The sequence below is a fragment of the Anser cygnoides genome, chromosome 4, assembly GCF_040182565.1.
Source record: "Anser cygnoides isolate HZ-2024a breed goose chromosome 4, Taihu_goose_T2T_genome, whole genome shotgun sequence".
Classification (NCBI taxonomy): domain Eukaryota; kingdom Metazoa; phylum Chordata; class Aves; order Anseriformes; family Anatidae; genus Anser; species Anser cygnoides.
Window position 1 is genome coordinate 28,028,905 of NC_089876.1, and position 23,458 is coordinate 28,052,362.

The 23,458-nt window shown below is 37.7% G+C and overlaps 1 protein-coding gene across 3 annotated transcripts in view; it reads right to left on the reverse strand.

Moving 5' to 3' along the window:
* Positions 1-6,103: 6,103 nt before the first annotated feature.
* The window catches only part of USP46 (ubiquitin specific peptidase 46), a 35,670-nt gene continuing 18,315 nt past the window's right edge, over positions 6,104-23,458 (reverse strand). For all 3 annotated transcript variants that reach the window (XM_013172761.3, XM_048049953.2, XM_048049954.2), the window contains 6 exons: positions 22,383-22,612; positions 18,695-18,771; positions 14,652-14,735; positions 14,169-14,366; positions 13,602-13,680; positions 6,104-12,617 (listed from right to left, as the gene is read on the reverse strand). In XM_013172761.3, the coding sequence (XP_013028215.1) occupies positions 12,516-12,617; positions 13,602-13,680; positions 14,169-14,366; positions 14,652-14,735; positions 18,695-18,771; positions 22,383-22,612 (770 nt within the window). In that variant the 3' untranslated portion in view covers positions 6,104-12,515. The remainder of the gene's footprint in view (positions 12,618-13,601; positions 13,681-14,168; positions 14,367-14,651; positions 14,736-18,694; positions 18,772-22,382; positions 22,613-23,458) is intronic.

Here is a 23,458-nt window from a genome sequence, read left to right on the forward strand (position 1 = left end):
AGACAGAGAGTAGCGGTTTGGCTCAAATACCTTCCTCTCTGTCAGGACACTGCTAAGGCTTAACCAGCTTACAATGCTATCAAGCTATTTCATCAGCTTGGTGTACGACCCATTTCTGTCCTTTCTAGCTAAGGGAAGAAAGCTTGAAATTTTTCTACTTGTCACAGGAAACGTGCCTTCCTGCAAATGGAATAACTTGGTTTCTTCTTATCTGTTCAAGAAAAGAGCAGAATAAATAGGGAAGACTGGGAATATTCAAGTAACATAACACATTTATTGAGACTACAGAAAATAAATTGCGGAGCTAATAATAATATAAATATTTCCCTATAATAGACTATACCATAATAATAATATATACACTTCCTGATACTACAAATATAAACACTGTTTTGTTTTTTTTTTTTTTTCATTATGATTTCAACTCATTCTATTTTCATTCCATGCTGCTGAATATTTCTTGTTGCCAAGATGTTATCCATCATCTTCTGCCAAAGAAATGGAGCAGCAGTTTGGCTGGATCCTGAAAGTAGAGGAGAAAAAGCACTGACATCTGTAATAAGCAACACTATAAATAACACGATAGCATCTTATTATCTAAGGCATAAATGGAAAACCATTATGGGAGACAAAACTTTACAAATATCTTTCAGAGGGGAAATGAGCTAAGCAAATATGTAAAGAACCAGGCAGTTCTCAGTGCATAACCCATTACCCTAATTCCTATCTGTAAAAAACGCAACAATTAGTTGAGTATGTTTGGAGAGGAGGTTTCTTTTGCTTGGACACTTTCTATTCTTTGGAGGGAAATGACATTCTTTAATTTCATAGCTGTCTGCAGTAGAGTTTACCCCCTTTCCTTTGAAATCTCCAGATACAGTCATTGTGAAAGACAGCACATCGGAAGAAACACACAGCACTTTCCTTGCTAGGTCACCTATTACGCAGTCCAAGCCTGAGCTTTGCCCACTGACTTAGACTGGGTTTATGATGAAATATGTTGCTTGGAAACAAAATTCAGTAATGCTGCCTTTCAGGACAAACTTGGAATATATTTGTATCACTGAATTAATTCCTGCCACCTCTGGATAGCTGGTTGATGCTGTCATAAATTTCTTCTCCTGTTAAATAATGGTTAGCCAATCTTGCTGTCTGAAGCTCTCTGCTCTTGAAGAGAGTGCTGCGTTTATTAACAGAATTAACTTATTAACAGATGATTTCCTGAAAAGGAAAAAAAAAATATAGTTACAATCTAACTACTGTACATATGGGAGTGATTGAGGTTGCAGTCTCTACCCCTCTGACCTAAGCTCCATACGTCTCTGAGATAGACGAATATTGGCATTCCTATTTTGTAGATGAGAGGGTGTATTATTTGTGTGTAATACAATGAGTTCTTGATAGTGATGTGATTAGAAATCACAAACACATGTTCAGTCTATAGACCTTACTGCTTGCCTGAACATCCTTTGCAGAAGGCTGCGTGAGTCCTGTGAATACATCCAATATCACAGGATATTGAATGGCTGGTGGTCTGGTATTGCAGTCACTCAGGAAATGGGAAGCTAGGCACTCGTCCGTTCAGTGACAGCTAGAATAGCAGAAGACACTGTCCAAAAGTACAGGAGTAACAGGAAAAATAAAGTAACATCATGGTTTATGGGATAAAACAAACAAGCAAACAGATGAAGCAAAACAAAAAATCAAACAAGCAAGCAATAAAACGGGGGTGGAACATCACTTCAGATTGTGCCAGGGAACCTGCACCTTATTTTTTTTTCTTGTTGTTGTTGTTAAGAAATGGTTGCATGAATTCAGGTTGGCAGAGTTTCGTGATAAAAAAATATGTTGCCTGGGGAATATGGTTTATTTTCATTTTACAACAATGTTAAATAAAATGCCTTTGGATAAACAAATTCCAACTGTAGATGGAGCATGGTGAATGAAACGTTTCTTTTTTCGGTTCGTTGTCTGGAGGCTGGGAGTGATTGCACAAGAGTGAGAGAGAGAGGAGCTGTGTATGAAGGGAACACATCCTTTAGGTACATTTCCTCTACAACTGGCACGACAGCTAAAGGTACCAGCTACACAGGGGGTGTTTATGCCTGTGCACAGTCTGTATGCCGCAGTGCTCTTTGCTTTATGATAAACTGATGTTCTTTCCTCATCCTTTGTAACTGCATTTGGGAACATTAGATTAGTATGAATGTGGAACATTGCTATTCGATAGAGCTTTTGGATTTCGTGCACCACTTTCTCTGAGCTGTGGCAAAAATACAGTTTAATACAATGTTGAACAGATCTTCCTGTGGTTTAGAGCATATAAAACCAATCCTATTGGCAGATGATTTTCATAATATAAATTAGAAGATGGAGGGAAAGATCAGGGAGTCATACCAGAAACTGGAGGGAATGTGAAGGGTCTTGAAAATGATGATGAAGACCACGGCCGTCAGGTAGAGAAGAACACTCATAACCTCTAGTCTGGTGACAATGTACGTTTTCCTCTTCAGACTCGAAAAGGAGCTTTTGCCTTCTGAAGAGGGAAGCCCTGGAGAGTTTGAAGGCCCTATGTCTGGAAACTATTTAGGATCGGTTAATGTCCTCTAAGGGTAAAAACATTACAAGAGGTTTTAGCAGTTGGATGGCCATGGAAAAAAAAAAAGGTAACTTTTACACTACTTTAAGTATGTTATTGCAAAAGTGTGGTTAATTCAATGTTGAAACTATGTTGCAGCATAGCGATGTAGTATGGCCAAAACCAACCCCATATATGCTATCCCATGTATGTTAACAGTAGAATTAGCAGCCTGTGCTTGGACATTTAAAGATCCCATCTTTCTAAAGGTCAGGGAAAAATTCTGCTTAACCTTAGGGGGAGTTGTTCTCAAATGCAGCTTCTGAGGAGCCACTGAATGCAGTTCTGGTGTCTTAGCCAACACTAGGCTCTGCCTGAACTACTCACCTTGCAGGAATTAAAACAGTCAAAACTTCAGTGACCTTACCTCAGAATACGTCTGTTGATCTGAAAATGTAAGTAAAATATCCAGGATAAAGAGAAATAAATCAAATAAATGGCCTCATCCTTGCTTTCCCTAACGTTTCCTGATAGCGTGTAATAATTGACAATTACTGGGGCAGTAATCCGTTCCTTGGAAAGCAAAGTGCTGTCACGACAAACTTCCTGAGTAACTTTAGCTGTCCCAGTGCATTCCAGGCAAGCCAGGCTGTTTCAGAGATAGCAGCAGATCAGGTTATACTGGAGCCACGTACTGCAAGTCCTTCACTTTGAACTGCATCCAGGAGTGAATAGGTCAGTAAGGCACCTGCTGAGGAGCCGGTGAACATGTTCCTACTATTTAAAGTTATCTAGCTGACGGGTGGCCAGATTCAGTGCAAGGTGTAGGTATCTCAAGTAGATACGGATTTTGGTACACATCCCCCAGTGTATACAATATTCAAAAAATTAAGGGTTGAAAAGTTGGCTGGTAGATTATATTGAAGACCAAAAAAACCAAACCAAACCAAAAAAAAAAAAAAAAAAAAACGCTTCATAAATGACAGTGAGAATTATATGTTTAGCAACTAAATGAAGTGTAAGATTCTGTTTGTGTTCCTGAATCATGCTTTCAGAAAGCAGAGACAATGCCACTTGTAGTTCTCCAGAGCTTAGTATTCCACACATCTCCCTCCCTTACTGCTGTATAGGAAGCACAGCTCTGCACACCAACAACATTGTGAGGAAGTTGGAAGAAACTTTATTCTAGTTCCTATTTTACTAATGCTGCTATAAAACTGTAGACCTGTCTGGAGTTTCTTCAAAGATACACTCATGAGACTGATGGTAGAATTTGGTCTCTATCACATTGTTGGGTGAAAACTGTACGTTTTTCAACACCTTTGCTGTTCTGGAGCATGATCTGAATATTTTTCCTCATATGTGTGTGAAATGCAATCTAGAGGATAATCATAGATTATATATAATCATAACAATATATAGATATTATAATAATATATAATGATTATACATAATCATTCTGTAATCATAGATAATAGAATCATCTTGATTGGAGAATACCTTCAAGATCATCAAGTCCACCTGACCTACCAAGTCCCATCATTACAACATGTCCCTTAGTGCCACATCCACATGCCTCTTAAATACCTTCCTTTAAATACCTTAAATACTTTAATAGCTTTGATCTTGAATTGATTCATCAAAGGATTCCTTCCCAGGTTCAGATGACATACCACCATATGAACAACCTCAAGCAGGGGAGTACTGTTGTTTATCTTTTTCTCTAGATCTGCTGATGCATTTTCCTATCTAAAGAAAAGTAATTCTGTACTGGAAATAATAATAAAAAAAAACTTGTGCACCATGTGTAGCTGGAAAGTCAAACTTGAGTAAAACGTGTATGGAAGATGCTCAGGTGGAACAAAGAAAGCCATCACTGGTCTGGTGTGCCCCAGGAGGAAGGCTCCAGGAAGACCCAGTTCACAGGGATTCTGGCCCCACAGCCCCCACCACACAAGTTCCCCAGAGACATTAAGAAGGTTATATGGCTACAGCCTCTTTAGACTGAGGAAAGGTTGAAGCTCTTTGGTCACAGCAGTGGCCAAATGAGTCATGCTGTGAGGAGGAGTGAACTTCAACAAGGCTATGGAGTAATCCTTTGCTGTTTGATATAAGATTAATAAGTGAAGAGGGACATTTTTCAGAACTGAGGATTGAAATGTTTCTGTTACCATATATATATTTATATCTTGAAAATGATTGTTTCATTTTTCTTCCTTATTTATTTATTTATTTTAATTGCACACAGATATTCAAGGAAATCATCATCTTCAGAAACATGGTCTTCCATGTAGTATATTTGGTCATGCCCAGTTACTTGCTTTGTTTGATTCTGGTGAGTGTATTGAAATGAGGAAACTTATCATTTTCTCCTACCATAACTGAGTTTTCAATCAAGATGGAATTATATCTTTAGCATTTCTCTATTTATCTGGTACACAGGACACAACCCAATCTAATCTAAAAATGATTAACTCACGCTGAAAATGATGGGACAGAGACATAGGTAAGCATCATACAGCTCCTGGGAAAGTGCATTTCTGAAATGACAGCAATTCTTCTGGAGCCCACATAGAGTGATTTTGAACATAGTTCTTGGATTTTTTTTTTATTGGCTTATTTATATGTACATTATAAAATGTTTTTAAATTGTAGATTTGAGATTTATTTCTGTCATCTCCTGCATTTTAAATTTGTCTCCCCATCCTTTTGTTTAACGCTTATGTTCTAATAACCCAAGAATAAATGTGAAGGTGCTTCAAGGATTTTATCTGGGAGGAAATCTATGTTGTAAGATGTGAAGTGTTTTTGAACCTAGTCCTTTGATAGTCTGATGTGCCATAAATCTTATGGCATGTTACCTATAAATTCAGCATACAGCCTGACAGCTATGTTTGATTTTGGTTCTCTAAAGGATTCTGAAGAAATAGCAGGAATCCGTTTAGACAAGGGCAAGAAACTCCGGCCTTTTATTTTCCTCGCTTTTGAGAAAGTAGATTGTGTTTGCTAATGAGTAACTTCAGAAAAATGAGCAGACTGCAGGAATCTTTCAGTCCTCTGACAGAACTTTAGACCTCTTTAGCAAGACCCTTTCCTGCTCCAGTAGCCACAGCAAAACCCCAGACTAAAGGCCTTGGGGTTCTCGCTGTTCCCTGACGCAATACGTAGCTCAACTCCTGCTGCTTTTTATTCTGTTCAGTTTTACTTGTTCTCAGTAACATTGGCAAGGTCAGCGGTGTTTTTAACTAGGTGCAGCTCGGTCACGCAGCTGTGTGTATAGTCCACCAAGACAATTCACGGCCTGCATGCAAAACGCGTTCCCTTGACACACTTCAGAGGCAGTTAGCCCCAGCGGCAAAATGGAGGCACTCCACCGCATGAAATAACAAGCAAGCATCAACAGTCTCCCCATCAGTAAGTTTACAGACACCTTGCACTCAGAAGCATTTTGTTCAACACCTAACATCAATGTTCAGCCTTAGTCTGGCTCCAGCTGAATTCAAGGCAAGCTGAATGGAAACAAGATCAGTTTAGGGAGTTTATTTTATGTAAAATATAAACATGTTAACAGGAGAAAATACTGTTTTCTTATGTTACAACCTTAATATCCAACATGAGGTTTATCTTACAGTTCTGCAGATAGCGCAGGGTTTAATTACATGTACATGATTAAAAAGAGCAGATACTCAACTGTACACACACACGGCATATTGTACCCTTTACAAGAAATTCAGTATTTTATGTGTCCCCAGATGTATGCCTAATAGTTTTACTACCTCTTACTCCATTCAAAAAACTAGCACAAAATACTTACTTAGTTTTTCTATGATTGCACCTTTTTGACCAGGTAGGTAGGGACTGCATATTTACAAACCCATATACATATCCAAAGCCTCAGACTAAACAGCCCTTTCCATACTTCCTCCTCCATTTTTTTTTTTTTCTTCTTCGCCACTACTCTACACTCATATTCGTACAATAATGCTGACTTTACTCCTGAAGAGTCACGGGTAAGTTACAGAGCTCCTGTTAGTGCTCTTTAATGAAAGTCACTGAAGCTGGAATTTTTTTCCAGGATAAACGCTTGAATCTGTAACACAGCTGCCCTCAAGTTGCTCTTAGGGTTAGAATGAGAGTTGAGAAAACGACTAGAAAATAATACAGTATCTGAACACAGTGTCATGGGATGCTTGCAGATATGAACACCATGGATAATAGAAAGCTGATGTTTGAGCACAGCTTCTTTGAGGAGCGTATTCCTATTAATGAGAGTTTGAGGTTGTGGGGAGAAGGGCTGCAAATATTTCTTAATTATCTACTGTGGCAGGCTGTGGTGAACTACAGGGTGTCTTCACAGAGGGTTTGTTTCTGCCACTTTGGAACCCGTAGGAGAAGGGTTAGGATTATCTAGGGGATGGAGCGCTGACTTCATCTGGGTAAGCTGAGGGTCAAATGCTGTGTGCCGTCCAGCTCCTCCTACAAACTACTATGCTAACACAAAAAAATCACTCTTTAAGAGTCTTTCATACAACAAAGTTGCCACCTGTAACAGCCTTCATCGGAAGCATTAAGCTGTTAAATTGCCCATTGTAATGGCACACACAAGTTAATTTATTTTACATTGTGCAATGGTCCCAGCCCTGATAACCCAGTGAAGCAGAATTATTAAAGAATTATAGCAACTCTGAGACCGTGAATAAAGGGAGCTATGTGCAGCCTCATATTAAATCCTCCAGGCAAAGCCAGCAAGCAAACCTCCTAGGGGGTAAAGAATCATTAGTGTGTAAAAAGGTGTGGGCTTAGCCCAGCTGGTCCCATCAGGTGGGCACATACCTGGTAGGTGTTGTTTGACCTTGTATGCAAAAATGCTAATCTAAATCATTCTTGTGGACGGGTTCAAGCAATCTCCCCAAAGTAATGCACATTAGCTGGAAAGAAATTAAAAGGGTGTCTTTGAGGCTTGCCAAGGGCTGTTTAAATATTCAGTGCCATGTTAAATGGATAAGAAACACCTCACCAACAGAACTGCAGCAACAGGAAAAAGTCCTGGTCTTTTCATTGATCGAAGAGAGTACAATGTCTAAAATAAATTAACAACAACCTTTTTGCAATTAGTTTTGCACTAACAAAGCAAAGTCAGTGATTTTCTGATATAGTTACCATCAGCACTGCTCTGCAAGAAATATTCAGCATCTTTGATAGATGGAGTGTTATTATTTTACTTTTTACTAGCATGTATCCTACTTCTTTCCTTTATATGAGCCCAAGTGGAGAGAAGGAAGATACAAAAAGATTGCTCTCATTGCTTGTACTCACACGAAAGCCAAGAATAAATGCAGCTCTTAAGATTACTCATGTTTGAGATTGCACAGAGCACAGGTAAAATGGCAAATAGAGCACTATGTGCGTTACCAGTTGATTGACAGGTAAGTGTTTGGTAAAAGAGAATATTCTTGGGAGAAGTGGAGCTTTTCTAAATTATGGTCATTAATAACTGTCCAACAGAAGGAAGTATTGCAGCCATTCCATTCTTTATCTGTAGTCTTGCAGATAGAGTGCAAAAAATGCCGTGAAATCTGAGGTGTAAGTGCAATTCATCACGTACATATTGCTACAGAAGGTGAGAGGACACACTATAAATACTGCATCCTTGTCATCCTTGCGGTGTTTACAGTGTGTTTGTCCTCTCACCTTCCACAGCAATATGAACAAATACATATGAACAAATTTGTGCTTCCCAAATTTACAGCCCAACTAGGACTACAAACATAGAAATGGAAATTGGGTTGTAACTAGAGATGCTGCATCACAAGCAGAAGGTTGCAAAAGCAAAAAGACAACAGCAAAGTGTTAAGCTGATTGGAATTTCACAAGATTGACACTGATGCTTAAAGTGCTTAGGTTGGTTACATTTAAAAACTTAAAGTACGTAAAAATTAAAACAGAAAATTAATAATATTAACTATGTAAGTTATTATACAAATACATTAACAGAGAAACAAAAGAGAAATAAATTAAAACAGACTTTGATAAAAGTTCTAACATGGAACAGGTATAAATCCAAAACTTCTTAATATTACTAGCACACATTTAGCTATAAGATACTGCTCAAACTCGCCAGCCACACGCAGCGAAAATGTGATAAATCAAGAAGGGGCTGCTGCTGAGAGACATCAAATCACTGGCAGCTGCAAGTTGTCAGCTCCGGTCCCAAGTAGGTGATGTTGTTACAGATGGGAGAATTAAATGTAATGTCTGAAGATAAAAGACAGGTGTGGTAGCACGTTAGGACCCACCACATAACATGAATTTTAATTTCAGCTTAGGTCTTTAATACCTTTATTCAATCTAACGTGAAGGAAACACCTACTGCTTTGTTTCCTTTACTACAACTGCTAAAGGAACAAGATCTTTAAGATGTTATCTGCTGCTCTGTGGTAACTGTAAATTATTAAAATTGAATTGACAGAAGCAATTTGGGGACTTAATTGCAACAAGGTGTTCTGCTTCACTGATATGGTTCCTCCATCACTCCCTCTTCTGCCTCCCTCTGCTGTGTCCCAGAAATAGAAATTACATAAAATCCTGACAGCCTGTTCTGCGGAACACTGAAGTTGAGGTCTAAGCTCATCGTCTAAGATAACTGATTCATCAGCACTGCAGTGCTTCATCGGGTTTAGCTGAAAAACAGCACAGGACAAAAGTGTTCTTTTTCAAAGTAAGAACATGGTAGTAAGTTTTATAAACTTCTCGGTAACAGCACATGAAACAAGTAGAGAACTTCAGATGTCATTAGGCCTAATACACTCAGAACCATAAAAACAGTCATTTTAGGGAAGTACAGGACACTCATAGACATCTGTGCTATATTTTTATGTTCTAAAGGCTGACTGAAAAACTTTGATTGTCCTAAATATTTTACCATTTTTTCTCATAAGAGACTGGAAATCTATATATAAGCTTAAGAAAGAAAGGATTACATTTTTTTTAATCAACTAAACTATTTTACATCTTAATATTGTTCCTGTGACAATCCTAATCCTGCAAAATGTGCTTAATTTGACATAGATCAGAACTTCTCCTGACTGAAGAACATTGATTTATTTATTTATTTAGAATCAAAAGAAAATGCTCCTTACTTTAGCTGGCATTAGCATAAAGTGAACGTTCCACGATTTTCAGAGTTGATGTCAAACCACTGACTGGTGAGATACCAGTGATGTGATCTCGAACTCCTGCTATAAGTACCTGTACAATATTTTCTCATAAATCTTACGCATCTCTTCTCATTTGTAACAGAAAAGTTGGGCAATTCATTTTTAACACAGTTTTCACACTTTATGAAAAGCAGTAATGTACAACAGTTATCTGTACGTTTTACAACCTAGAGCTGTCTTGCAGCTGGAGAAAAGCAAAGATTAGTATCCTATACTTGATCATTTATATATTACTTCATTTTTATTAACATTAAAAAATCATTTTTCAGATAAGTTAATTCAAATATGAAAAACTTTTCCTAAAATTGAACTGATCTTAAAGTTATTTTTACGCAAAAATACTTTACATACAAACACGAGCATCAAACATTCAATTGATACATTAAGAGTGTATTTTTTGTTGCTTGCTTTAAAACTGAAGAATGCCCTGTGAATGTTCAGTAGTAAACTGTAAAGTACAGACTCTCGGACCAATACTGGTGACTGCTGAACTGGAGTGTCTTCATTCACAATCAGGAAACACTCCTGTTTTAAAAGGCAAGTGATTATTATACCTTTAATGTGGCAATTCTGAATGCTCATAAATACATCCATTAAAGAAGGATATGCAGGTTTAGCTTTTCAGTGGAAAAATCTCCTGGGCCTCAGTGAGAGCCAGTCTCCTGTATGATGTCTGTCTTTTGTGTTACAGACAGAACATTTCATTCCATCATCAATAAAAGGACAACAACTGCATCCCAATTATGCTTGTCTTTAGCCTGCATAACAACCTTCATTCATGTGAATGATCTCTGCAGACCTCTACTGTTACTCACCTACCTCAGTACTCTAAGGTTACATTCTACGTGTTTTCTTGTATTGGTATAACACGATAAACCACATATAATGTTATATGAAAAGTCCACTTTTGTTTCTCCTTCAGTGTAAAGTGCTATGTTTCTTTTGTTTACAAAATGGGCATTGATAAATCCAGCTGTTCAGCTGATGTTACAGTAGAAGCTAGTATTTCATTTTCACTGTTATTCAACAAAAAGATATTCCACATTCACAGTAGATTACAATGAAAAATGTTTTTCTCTTTCCTACAGAAAACTAAAATATAACATTTAGCTGTGCTTCTAAAGCCATTTTCTGAAACAGTGTCTGCCATAAAGTGGTAGGCAGGCTTCTAAAAGAAAAGTACCAAAGTCAACATTGTCTAATAAATACCAAACGAGTGAATAAAATATAACAAGCAGAAATACATTTTGTGAGATGAGAAAATTTCCTTGTAAATACTGGAACCAATTTTCAGTCCCCTTGAAGACAGCAGGAGTTTCTTTGCTGTTGACTTCATTGGAATAGGTATTTGGCTACTGGGGTTTAAGCATTGCATAAAGGAGTGTCAAACCAAGCAAGCTAACCTGGTGTTACCACTGCCTCATCCTGCTTTCCATCTCTCCTCATACCCTGTTGATACTTTCTTCTTCTACATCCTTTTTTTGCCAAATTCTAGTATGTGTGTTCAGCAGTTTTATTAACCAGTGCATGACTACTGCCAGCCAAATTCACCCAGAAAAATCAGAAACAGTTGCACTAAGCCTTTTGATATTTTTTAAATCAGACCCTCAAGAGCCCTATCTGGCTTTGTGGTGATCCAAATGCTATCAAATATGGCTAAAAACACTAGCAATGGCATATACATGGCAGCTTGTGTAAATTAATGGTTGTTGTATGCTGTTATGTTGCTAAGAAATGGACTCCTTCTTGAGAAGTGTACATGGGACCTACAGATATTCAGAAATGACAGGATCAAGCCCTGTCTCATGTACTGTACCAACAACATGCATGTAGCAGGACTGTGTAATTTCAGTCCTGGTGGATATGTTGTACATGAGCAGTGTTGGTATCTCTGCAAACTAAATTAAGTACGGACTTTATTATACTGTTTCAACAGAAAGATAAGCCCAGTCTCTATAAATGTTACTTATCTCTGTGTCATATGTGTCATCCAGTGCTCTCTAAGTTCTGAAATCTCACCTAGCTGTACTATCGCATGGTTAGCACAGTGACTGGACATACAGCATTACTTTGTTCCATTGCAATTTAACTCCCTCTATGTGAATGTTAGGCCTGAAGTTATAAACTGAAAGTTTTTAAAAACCCAAAGCTTAAGTGATTTTGGAAGAATATCTTTGCAGGGGAGAGTAACATGTTAAAAAATAAATTAAAAAAATCCCCTATGCAACCACAATTCCAGTCATTATGAAGCAGGTTTTTTTTTCATACACTTAAATTGGGTAAGTATATGTCAGAGTGTATTTAAAGGAATGTTTTGTAAATCAACACACCCTAAAGTCATTTAGAAAGCTTTAAACAATTTTGCCCTAAATGCAATGAACACTTCCATATAAAATACTACTCTAGCTGGATTGGGTTTAACAGTTGACATCCAGATCTTATTATCTGTAAATGTTAGTCCATATAAATTCCACTAAAATCTGACTGCAATTAAATTTTCAATCAGACTTAAAAACAACAAACTAACCCCCCTCACCAAAATAAAGTTCTGTATGTCAAAAGTGAACAGCTATAGTCAATACCACGTGGACCGTTTAATAGGAGACAGACTTATCATTGTTCAACCATACAAGATGTGGTCATTGTAAAGGTTGGTTCAGGGGGGCCATCACCTTCTTTGCGTGCAGCATTGTGGTGTGCAACTGTCACAGTTTGCCAAGTCACTCTCTTGATTGATAGAATAAAATATAACCAGACTCTGAATTTTTTGATATGTCAGAGGTCAGTCCATAGAATTCTTCAATAGCTTGAGCATCTATTTTCTGCAAGATAAATAGAATTGTTTATGTACAGTTAGGTTAAAGAAATACCAAGCATGGATTAAATGGCTTTGTAAAAACAAAAGACAAATTCAGTTATATGTTTCAGGGGAGCAATTAACAAATTCTGTTTGCAGTTCAGGCTCTGAAAGGGTAATGTTTAGGGGCTAAATCCTACTGATTGCACTCATGAAGTCAATAGAAATGTTTGTCTCAGAGAACCTAACTGAATTAAGGCTTTTTCTAGTAACAGAGACTCTTTTGAATGCAGTAGTGAACACTGGCAAAAAGCATGAATGTGACCACGTGACCTCATCTTTCTGAGAGGTGACAGAAACCCTCTTCAAGACATGCACCATTCCCAGTGGTCCCAAAGTGCTTACTCTACTCCAGTGGATTTAAACCTGGGAAACAAGACTCAAGACCTCAGTTTTGTCAGGTGCCAGAGTGACATAAAGGGTTTGCTTGGGAATTAATTGTTCTGTGCTTAGAATCTGTGATAGTTGTGGACCAGACCTTGCTCTAATTTACATTCGGACAATCCCAGATGGATTACAGAGTTCAGACTTTCTTATAACTTCCCAGTTGTTCAGGAATTAAAATCCTACAGCAAACCTAACTTTAACCAGTCCAGTTTTGCCTAGTGATATTGCCAAAGATTGCAAAATAGTTCCTGCAACGAATTAAATTGATTTTATTACATAGAGAGAACATTCCAAATTAAACTCTCAAAATCTGATATTAAAAATGTTTGATGTTGCTCTGAAATAAAACAACCCTCTTTGACATTGACAGGGTACAAACTGCACAATTAATCATTCTGTTTGCAATCCTACTTCCTAGCTGAGCTGAACTAAATATCACATTACAACCAAGCTGTGACTTCGCAGAGTAGTAATCTATACCCAGATCTGGATCAGAATTTTAATTCCAAATTGAGAAGAGAACATAAACAAATGTTATGCTTGTGGCCTTCAGCATACTGACCTCTACAATGTCATCATCAAACAAGAGCCAAAATCCATGACTTTTCACAATAGTAATATAATGCCCACGATTTGGTCCACTAAAAAGCAAAACAAGAAATAAAAATAAAAATCATAAAACCTGTAATAACTTTAGAAGGTACTATTGGTTCCATTTTGATAAATCACATGTCTATATTAAAGCAGACTGAATTATAAATACATGTTAAGAAGAACATAGTAAACCCACCTGTGGTGGTACAGTGGAAATGTTCTCTTTTCCCTTTTTGCCTTGTTGCAGTGACTTAATCAGCTAAAAGCTAAATGTGTTGTTCTCATCTGTTCTATGACCATTTGCAAATTAACCTACAGAGTACTTAACAATTTGCTCATAGCAGACATCAGCTAAGGCAAATATTTTAAGAGATTCAGGCCAAGATACATGCAAGCTGGTGCAGCAGCATGGTGTATGTCCCCCCTCCCACTCTCCCTCCATTTTGTCAGGCATGCCTCTGCCCTTGACAAACGCCTGGAACTGGCAATAGCTTGAAAAAAGCAATAGCTTGAGATAGACATGAAAGTGTCTTACCTTCCACAGTGAACAACAACAGCTACCAAGTCATACATCCGATCTAAGTTGACAGCATCACCAGACGTGTTGAAGAGACGTAACTCCAGAGGAAATACTACACGATATGACAGCTTAGTATACCTGTGCAATTGTTCCATATACTTGAATCTCTTGAGGTGTAAGGCAAGAATCATTGGCAGCTTTTTTACTCGCATCCTGTGAAACCATTAGAGTGCACATGATAAAGACCTGCCCAGTTCAAAGCCACTCTTTCCTTGATGAGTAAATGTTTGCATTAAAAAAGCACCTTGTAAGTAACACTAGTCTACTAGCAGTAGCATCTACAGTAAAACTTGTGCTAGTTTTGAATCTGTCTGTAGGTCCTCTGGCCCCCAGAGAGTGTGCCTTTGGGGTGCAAGCAATCTAAACACAACGAATTTCAAGGAGGAGGCTTGTCAAAGCCCAGGAGGGACATAGTGAAATACCCTACTCTTTGCTTACCTTTTCTGTGCCTCTTGTTTACTGCAGCAAGTTTCACAGTAGTATTTCTGTTCACTACATAATGTCTCTGTGTTGCTGAAGTCTCTGTAAATAAATACAGTCATCAGTTCTTAAAGGTTCTTAATACTTTTGCCCCAGTACCACACTTGGTCTGTGGAACTGGAACCCTAAAAAGACACACATGAAGAAATCTAGTTTCCTCTGACATCCGCTTTTCTATAGCACCTAAATCAACAATACTGGGATTTGCAAAGGGACTAGGGGTATCTGCCTGCTGTGACAGCCCTGTGTTTTGTGCTGAGGCCCTACATACTATACAGGGGAAAGGTCAGGTGTCTCTAACTGAGATCTACATCCTCATCTCTTACATGTCAAGGGGCTGCCTAGAGTGCAATGTAGTTGCTCAATCCATCCAGTGCCTTTTAAAATTATTTGCAGAATGGACTATCTTCAAATGCACTTCAGTCATTCACAAATAGATCACATTTTATGGTGTTCTTCTCTAAGATAGGCTTGAATCCTCTTATGCAGAAGAAATAAACTGAATTCAGTCTTCTGTATCCTCTAACCTCTGAACCATTATCCAGAAGTTATGTGATTATACTTTCTTGTTGTCTAAAAAGGAAAGTGACAGCTACTATAGCAGTTTTCCTAAATACCTATTAAGTAAATATGCTTAGAAATGTTTCTGGACTGAGCTTCTGAACTGAGAGAAGCAGAGGAAGACCTGGCTTGATAATGCTGCTCTGTTCACAGGAAAGATTTGCTATAGTCACAATGCTAATATTCTTGGGAACACAATTTTAGGTATCTAAAATACTTAACTGGAAAAAAGTGGCAGTGATTTTTTTGTCACCTCAAGTGTTACATTGCAGCTGAGCAGGTGTTTTGAGAACTGTAAATACAGACATAAACACCTATCTTCCACTTCAGACACACAGGTTTTCTTGTGACTCTGAGCTTTAAATAGATGTATCTGAATCACAAGATGGTTTGGGTTGGAAGGCACCTTTAAAGTTCATCTAGTCCAACTTCCCTACCATGCCAGGGACACCTCTGACTAGATCAGGTTGCCCAAGGACCTGTCCAACCAGGCCTTAAAGATTCAGATGTTTCTGAAGAACAGAACTGTCCTGTTGATTGCACCTGCATTGTTGTACCTGACAGAGTTCTGAATTCCAGACAAATTCAGTCCCAGCAATAAGCTTCGTTCTGCCATCGCAGCCCATGTGCACAGAGGCTGAAGCCACGCTGCCTGCAAGGTTAGCCTCCCCTCACAGCAGGCAGCTCCAGACTCCTCTTAGAAAGGCAAGGGGAGGATTCCTCACGATTATTTTTACCTGGCATCATCACCACAGGGGCAGATGGGAGAGAGAGATGGGAGAGAAAACTGTATGGATTGCCAGGGCATGGGTATTAGGTTACTTCCACAACTTGTGGGAATTTTCCATTTTCAAGTTTAAGTTCTTTATGATTGATAGTTATAGTAAGATCTCTCATGCTCTGTTTCCTTTGGGGGAAGGGAGGTATGCAGGTGAAAATTAGATGTTTTTGTTGCCCTTTACAACTGCAGCTTTGGTAGTTGTTTCATCGATCAGGAATTTTCGGCATTAGATATTTCACAGTTAAAAACAGCTGATCATTGGAGTTCAGGCAGTCTGCATGTACAAGAACTACAGGCTTGAGGAACCTTTCTCTACAACTGCAGAACTAGTTTCAAGACATTTCCAGCTATCTCCTGTTCCAGGAATGGGCCAATCTTCATTCTGTTTATATGGTACTTTAACAGGAAAAGGGAATTTTTAACTATACCTGCTCAAGACATACTAATTCAACATTGACCCTATATGCTCCCACACTTCTAGTCATTCTACAAGCTCAGTGTTACAGTGCAGAAGATGCTTTCAGTTGTTTATATGCATAAATAGTATAAATTTTCTATTTTAAGAGATGACAGAATTCTTAGTGGAATAAAAAAAAGCACAGGCAGACTAGTTAACATTCAGGATCAAATGGACTGGTAAATTTTGCAACTCCTAGTGGAAATAAAAATAATGGAAATGTACTATGTATGTTATTAAACATTTGTTGCTTCAGGCCCAGTTGTCTACCCTGTGGAGTTAGACTATGCCAGAGGCTAGTATTCTTTGGACCTTTTCGATCTGAATAGCTACGGAAGTAACTGAAAAGAACCTTCATCCATAGTGGCAAAGAAATTCGTTTTACTGAAATGTTATATTGCACAGATTTTCTTTAATTTTCCTTTTCAGTGCAGTAATATTTAAAGCTTTAAAGTCACAGCAGAGCAGTTATCTTAAAAAAGATATACTGAATTTTACAACAATAATGGTAACTTGGTCATGCCTATTAACAGTAACCACAAAAGCACTTACACCCTGTTTAATAATGAATAATGCAGTAGAGCAGTGAGAGGAAATCCATAGTCTCACTGAATATATCTTTTCTAAACAGAGGTAGACCTGCTTCTAGTGTGAAAGACAATCAGAAGAGATGACAGGTGATAATTCATTTATTTCTAGAAGAAACTATTTATTCCATTTATTTCTAGAAGAAACAATGGATAGATTTCAAATAGCATGGCATGTTGCTGGAGTAAGGCAGATGCTGTACTGCTGTGTATAAACAACTTTTGGGTATCCATACATTTCAGGACTGTGTAGATCTCTGCTGGAATATTGTGCATAGTTTTAGGCAACTGCACTTCAGGAAGGGGAATTCAAGAGAGAGGTTCAACTGGAGAGAATGCAGAAGAGTAACGAACATGAGCAGAGACCTAGAGAAGATGATCTGTGAAAGAATGCTTGAACGACCTTAGGTTGTTTAACTTGAAGAAAAAAAATAAAATAAAAAATAAAAAATAAAAAATAAACCCACAATTCTAGGAAGAGTGATGACATTCTGTATATAAACCACTGCTGCTAAGAGGAAGAGGAGCAACCCTTTTTTAATGCCCAGAGTATACAGGAGGTATGCAATGGAGATACTACTGATAAAAGATCTTTTGGAACAGAAGGGACAAGCATCCCTACTTGAGGGCTAAGGACTTCTACAGTATCCTACAGGAGACTGAACTGAAACTGAGAAGGAATGAACTTACTGCATCTAGCACTTTAAAATGTAACAATTGTTTCTTAGTACAGTTTTATCTACAGAGAAATCAGTGCTTTCTAACTCAGGAAGTGGTTAGTACCTCATATGCTTTCTCTCTCTGTAAATCTCAGTTTGGTGTGAGATGTCAGGCAACATCTCCTAGGTGTTCCAGAACAACTGCTAAAACTAAATGCAAGTTCAAAATTGTTAGCCAATGAAAGAGCTTGAAAGAGTAATTTGGCCAATTGATAATCATTACCTCTGATCAGCAATACATTGTCTTAAACCTAGATATCGTTTTTTTGTATCAATGTCAGAACTCCATATATTTTAAATCTCTCAGGATAATCATCCATGTAAACCTGAAATTTATTTTGATCTCGGAAGTATTTAACAGTTAAGCATGTACTAAGAGCAGAACTGAGACTTAGAATAAAAGACTTCTCATTGTATTTTTAGGTTGAGACACAAAATCAAGAAACTTACATGGCAGAAAAGTAGGCTTTTGGAATCTTTTGCCCTCTAGGGACTCTAGCACTCATTCTATAAAGCATACACTTGACTTTTAATATGCACATAAGTCCTAATCAACAAAGCACTTGACTAAAAGCTTAAAGATAAGCACACACAAATCTCTTTGAAGCCATTATTATTCTGCAGCAATTCTTCCAGATGACAAGGCAATAAATTATTTTCCCCGAGAGAGGAATCTTTTTTCTCTTCCAAACACAGGCACTGAAAGTGAGAGTAAAACAAAATCCATTAATGTGTATTTTGTCATTAGAGGAAACATCCAGTTTGCAGTAGTTTTCTTCTGCTTAGGAAAATCTCAAAAACCAATGTTATTCTACTTTTCTATTCTGTATTTACTAGACTTGGAAAATTTAACAAAGTCAGATAGACGTATCTTTCAAAGAGATGCATTCATTTACCTTAGACAGTGTGTAATTGATGTGTTCTGCTCCACATCAACAGAAAGGTCAAGAAAATCTTCATCTTTGCTACTAACCTGTGGCAAAGAATATACATGTAAAACAGATTTAGTAAAAATCATACATCCAAATGCTGTTTATGCCTATGTGCAAGTGCTGAAGATGGACCGAATTCTCAAAATAAATTACACAATTTATTTCAATAACTTAATTTTTTCTCTAGTTCAGCATGACTGTATTCATTCTGTCAGGTTAGCAACCTGACCAATCCAGCTTTCATATCATTTAACTTCCATCTGTTCCACTTAGCCAAACCCACTGACCGTGGATCAGTGGCTGCAGTTTTATGTCTATTAAAGGGAGAGCACCATCCCTTATGGTAGCTGTAACTGCGCTGTTACATATGTTCTCTGGTTATGCAACGCAGCCCAGCTCCTTACTACACTGGAGTTTTATTTATCTGTGTATAACATACTACATTACATAATCTCACTTTATGCCCTACATAAGTATATCCGCTATTATGGACGTAGTGAAGATACTTTCCATGTTGGCATTCATTGAGAAGTGTCATTCAACCACTTTATGTTTTCTCTACAGTCAGTAGTTAAAAGCCTGTTACTGTGTTTCTTGTTGACAGACCCGCATTTCCCCATTGAATGTTGCTCCTGATCAATAATTTTGACCAGGTTGAATAAGAGGTTACAGGTAAAAGCAGCAAAGTGTTAATATTTTGCAAAGTAATTATGATTTTGACAATGTTTTTTTTACATGGAACAAAAGGAGAAAAAAATCTGATAAAGGGTGTTTTCAAAAACATTAACTAGGAATATTTCGGGAATGGCAGATATAAACAGATCTGGAAACATGCTGCAAGTAAAAGATCCCATTTTGGGTCATCTCAAATCTTAGAGAATACTAAAACTTCGTCATTATCTAAACAAATATTTTTGCAGATTAAAGAATGAAGTAGAACAGGTTATCAATTGAAATTCAAGAGGCAGAGATTTTCTCTTCATCCATTACAAGGGTTTTAAGGCCTTGAAAATCCAGAAAAGCCATCGTGTCTTTTTCAGATCACAGAAACTAAGACTGTAGCAAAATTACTTACTTCGCATGAATTTAGTCTTATTTGTAACAACCAATTTTGTTTATGAAATGTTGCATGAACACTCCATAGTTCTGTTCCTGTATCTGCATTTCCTTAGAATAACCAAACCACGCAGGATAGCGAAGTTCAAATCAAGAACTTCAGTGAGGGGTTGAATCTGTTGTTCTGACCCAGGTCACTCATGCTCAGATCAATGCAAGCCTATGTATGTGGAAGTTATACACTGCTCTGAGCTCATCTTTGCATTATATCAGGGATCCTATAAACATAGTGAATGCGGCCTGTATCAGTCCTGAATCCAGAGGAACACCTTTAGCAGGATTAATTTTGATATTACTATGGATGTACAGAGGCATAAAGTGCATCCAAATAAAACGAACAGCAGTTCTTCAAACAAAAATCCTCTCTGAGACATGATTCTACCCAGACAGCACAGGAAACCACAAAACTGGCAGCAATCAACTGCAGTATAAACACATAGCTAGAACTCAAAAGATAGAGCAACAAAACTTCAGAGAACATTGTGTCTCTGCTGCTGGAACTGAAGTTCTGACAGCCACGCCGCACATCAAGGAGGTTAAATACTTGGAAAAGGCTTTGGCAAATACAGTGTTTCATCTGAACACCACAAGGAAGTTAGGAATTTTGTTGCTGATTTCAGCACATAAAATGTTTACAGACTAATTACAGAATAATACAGACCATAACTAAAGGTATCTAGAAAATCGGATTCAAACTGCACTCTTTGTGAGAATAAGAACTGTTGGAATCTGAATGATTCTTCATGCACAATATATTTGTATTTTAGCAAAGGGGTATCTCTTAACTCATTTTACTGTTTTCCAAAGATTTCAAGATACAGTAATAAAATATATATATATATATAAAATGAACTAGAAAAGTATACTGAGTAGTAAACAGTATTTCTGCAATCACAGGAAGCTGCGGACAAGCCTTCCTACAGCAGCAGTACTTAGCGCTATTTTTTCTGTAAAGCTTGGTCACTTGGAATTACAGATAGGGTATTGTGCAGTTTTGCTGTTACCCAAGGACACATCCTGACTTAGCACAATTTGTCTCGTGTAAACACTGGATATTAATTTAGAATTAGGCCACAACTGTTTAGAGAAGCTTGTCAGTTAAAAAAAATAGTTCTACCCTTCCACTTAACTTGCTATTATTACTTGAGTTTTCATAATTGAAACAGATTAAATAATTGATTTTTGATCTCTCTCTCTCATGTATTCACTTAAACAATCTTTTTCCAGACTTGGTCCAACAACCACTTTTCTCATGTTGACTACCACTTTATCACTCTTCCTTGTCACTGAACCAAATCTCATGAGAAGTTGTATTTTCTTGGAGAACAGTGCTATTCTTTATGATTAAAGAATATCAGAATATGTTCTCTTAGATATCTGTTATGACCTGGGTAGGATTTACGTCACCTAACTTGGGCTGTCTGAAGTTAGACACTTAACCTCAGCCTGCTGTTGGAAGATGCCTTCTCGGGGCACCTCTTTCTATCTTCAGGCAGGTAATCACAACAAAAAAGCTGTGTTTTCTTTAGACAAAGTCCACGGTAGCAATATTGGCCTGAGTTAAAAACACATCATTCTTAGGCAAGATCAATTTGTTGATCAATTTAAAGCATTGCTGCAGAAACAATTGCAACAGCTCAGCACCATGGAATGAGAACAAGCAAGCTGCACAACAGCTCTACAACAAGCAAGAGTAGATAGAATACCTGATACTGCTCAAACCTTTATCTCATGAAACAGCCTAGAGACAGATGGAGAGAACTTCCTGAAGGAGTTCTTTTGTAATCTCTATCATCACAGAAGGAGCTGAGAAAAACAGTTCATCCTCGACAGCTACCTTTTAAATAGCAAAGGTTAGATAAGGCTAATTCCATCCTTTTGGAAAGCCAGTTTCACTACTCAACCCCCAAATCAGGTTGCTACTGTCTATGTTGGTCTGTCACATAGCAGCCCCACTGAGAATTTTTTCTTTCCTTTTTTTCTTTTTTCCCCCTTGTTTAAGTAGGAATGCCTGATTGGAAACCACAGAAATTTACAGGGGACTTGCGATCAGATTTACTAACAAAAACTACTTTTTACTGGTACTTCAAACATAAGAAACTTCAAGCTGACAGCATCCTTTTAAAAATATTAGGAAGATACAAGAAAACATACGGTTTGTTAATAACAAACCCTCTGTATGTCAGTCACATTCTTAGGAACGAATTAACACAAATCCATTTAACTTTTCACTGGTTCTTGGAATAATGATGCAAATATCTTCTCCTGAAATTACAGTAATAAAGAAGTATACCGATTACCTAGCAAGGATTTTAGCTGTAGAGATAGGTATTATGACAGCAACACTTGGCATAGGTCAGCCAAGTAACGCCTAGAAAAAAAATTTTTAGAAAAGAATATACTCACTTCAAGAAGTAAAGTCTACAGGAAAATCCACAATTCTCAGATGTCTGAAAAGATTCACATATTTATATATATAAATTGTATCTATCTATTAATGGGCAACAACCAAAAAAAAATCTATCCCAATGCTTACGGTTTCACAGTTCAAACATCTAGTTTCGTTAGTCAGTGTTCCCTGAAAAATCTCATGCACCCAGGTGAGTTCTTGTTTATTATTCTCTTCAGCTTCATTCATGTTGCCATTTTTCAGTTTCCCATTTTGCTTTTCCTGTTTCTTCTCCTCCTGCAAAATGTCGGCGATGGTATTCAGCAAGTAATTTAAAAACTCATGTGCATCCTGCTGCATGTAGTTGTCAAAGAGATCTGCAGAACAGAGTCAAGATTTCCAAAGCTGAATATGTCTGTTCCTTCAAAAAAGCAAACTAAATTCATTACTTCTTTCCAAATACATGCATTGGTCCTTGCTAAGCAAATTACTCAGAATCATGACAAAGAAAAAGCAATTTTGCAGTCACGTTGCCTTCAGTGAGGCTACTTTGAGGGAAGGCTTCATTTCTAACCTAACTTCAGCTGTCTATAAGGTTAGGCTCATCTTTGTTAGTTAGTTGTGTAGGCTCTCACTACAGTCAATGAAGAAAGCAAGATGATGACTCAACTCAACTAACTCTCAGTGCCTCAGAAGGGTGTGAGAAATTGGATGACTACAGAGGGGACCGACAATAATTCCTTAGACTAGATGCTTAGTATTAGGCAGCACTGACTCCCACCCATATATTCCACATCACTCAGACACTAAGGAACATCACTGAGTTTGGACAGTAAGACACTTGGCTGGGGAAAACAAAGACATTTGATGCTGACACAGAACAGTAATAATAACACCATCTAACAAAGCTTATTTTTCACACACAAGTCTGATGAGCATGGACTTATCATATTCCATACAAAATGCTTGTAGGAGGAGGAGAGAATATCTCCGTGGTGATGTAGAACAGACTTCTCTAGTGAAGGCTTAATTTAATTTGCCCACCAAGTTGAAGAAAAAATAATTTCTGTTCCCAAGAAATGTGTGTTTTTATCCCCCTGCTCCTGAAAAAGCCCACGTGGATTTCCTCAAAAAATATTGCACAGAGCCTTTGACTTTGCAGTGTCTAGCCTGGACACATGAGCAGGTTAATGTACACCGAGGCTGGCCCTGATTCAGAAAAG